This window comes from Podarcis pityusensis, assembly GCF_964106645.2.
Source record: "Podarcis pityusensis genome assembly, chromosome: 10".
NCBI lineage: Eukaryota > Metazoa > Chordata > Lepidosauria > Squamata > Lacertidae > Podarcis > Podarcis pityusensis.
The window spans coordinates 24,676,498-24,678,229 of record NC_138035.1 but is presented as its reverse complement, the minus strand read 5'-3'; the positions used below and the strand labels follow the sequence as shown (position 1 = coordinate 24,678,229).

The 1,732-nt window shown below is 34.7% G+C and overlaps 1 protein-coding gene across 11 annotated transcripts in view; it reads right to left on the bottom strand.

The window, feature by feature from the left end:
* MYBPC1 (myosin binding protein C1) overlaps nt 1-1,732 on the bottom strand; it is a 94,343-nt gene that overhangs the window by 3,226 nt on the left and 89,385 nt on the right. For 3 of the 11 annotated variants that reach the window (XM_081023955.1, XM_081023960.1, XM_081023953.1), the window contains one exon: nt 480-519. The exons of the other annotated variants lie outside the window; for them this stretch is intronic. In XM_081023955.1, the coding sequence (XP_080880081.1) occupies nt 499-519 (21 nt within the window). In that variant the 3' untranslated portion in view covers nt 480-498. The remainder of the gene's footprint in view (nt 1-479; nt 520-1,732) is intronic. 11 annotated transcript variants of the gene reach the window in all.

Below are 1,732 nucleotides of genomic sequence, written 5' to 3'. Positions count from 1 at the left end.
TTTTTTAAAAAAAAAACTGGCATGCTTTTAAAGCATTCTTTAAAGTCACTGTAGTGTAATTTTTTTCAAGTAAAATTAGGTTTGGTATAAATAGCGTCATTTCTTTAGGCCGCTGAACCTTGAGGCCAATTACTAGCTTTAGGTGCTAGAGTGCTCGGATACATGGCTTGCTTTTTATGTAAAGTAAGCTGTTAACATGGCTCAGGCTTTGTTGCGTCCTGCTGAAGTTTTTATATCTGCATATGCTGTTAGTAAGTGGTTGCGTCACTGCAGGGAGTTGCTATCACAAGCATTTATTGGACAGATTCAGCGAAAGTTGTTAAGAGCACAGTGATATAAAAGTCAGTCTATTACAATATTGATTCTACAACCCCATTTTCATTAAATGACATAATGAAAATTATGCCATACGGTGGAAGGCTTTGTATGACGTAACAACAGACATAAGCTTCATATGCAGGGACCATATGAAAGCTTACCTTAGATGACACTATACATTCAAAAATCCTTACTGTGTAACTAAGGGAGAGAGAGAGAGAGAAGTTGTAAGCACTTAACTTGCTAAACACAAAAGTACAGAACTTGTTGAGTGAAATTATGTTCGCAACTATGATAAGATGACATTTTAATCCTTAGTCATGTAAAAGATGTAAGAGAAAGAGAGGAAAGCAAATGGAGTGTCAAAATAGGCAGGGATCTAGCACTACTTCAACATTAACTATTAATACGTGAAGGTTTATTAATTGTGCACAAACATAAATGATTGGCAGCTAATATAGAAGACACAATGGAGCCAATCAGATTGTGACACTAAAACTAAACAAGGTCAAATAAAACTAAACTAGATCACAGACATATATATATCCAGGATGTTTATCAGTACAGGAAAAAACCACACATGTAGTATTGAACTATTGATATATATATGTATGTATGTATAAGCATAGGTTGAAACTCTTAACAGGCAAAATTATCAAGTTTTGTGTACATAAAACGTTGCACAATTTATGATGCAATCTTATACACACTTACCTGGGAGTAAGTCCCAGTGAACAAAGTAGGATTTACTCCCGGGTAAACATGCACAGGATTGCACTGCATATCCTAGTTTATACCTTTGTAGGTAATGCATATATCTCTTAAGAAACAGTGTTTATTCTACATGTGTTTGGGGAATGGTAAGAAGGGAGTAGTCTTTCAAAGAAATATCCAAACTAGGTAGAATGGTTAGTATACAGGTTGCTATTTGCTATATAAGATTAACAGAAAATCCTATGCATATTTTCTCAGAAGCAAGTTCCACTGTGCTCAGTGGACTTAATTTCCAGGTAAGTGTGCATAGGATTGCATCCTTAGTTTTGGAACTAATTGTGTACAGTCATTTCGTAATGTTTTTCTGCTCATTAAAAAAATTATAGGATTATAGGTAGCTCTTCCAGGCTATCTGAATGTTAAAATTAACTGCATAAACACACTTCTTTAATGTATGCTAGCTGCTGATACATAAGCAAAGAAATTACTTTAAGACATGAGTACAGATGAAACAGAAGTTCTCACCTAAGGTCTTCATAATCTGGATGTTAGTACCTAGAGTCTTGATGAATTTGGCCTTTTTTTGCTCATGCCATAACCAGTATGCCATGAACAACTATATAATCTAAGAGCAAAGATGAAATGCACACTTTTCATGCAAACACATTTTATATAGGAAGAAAGGAATGGAATGGAAGGT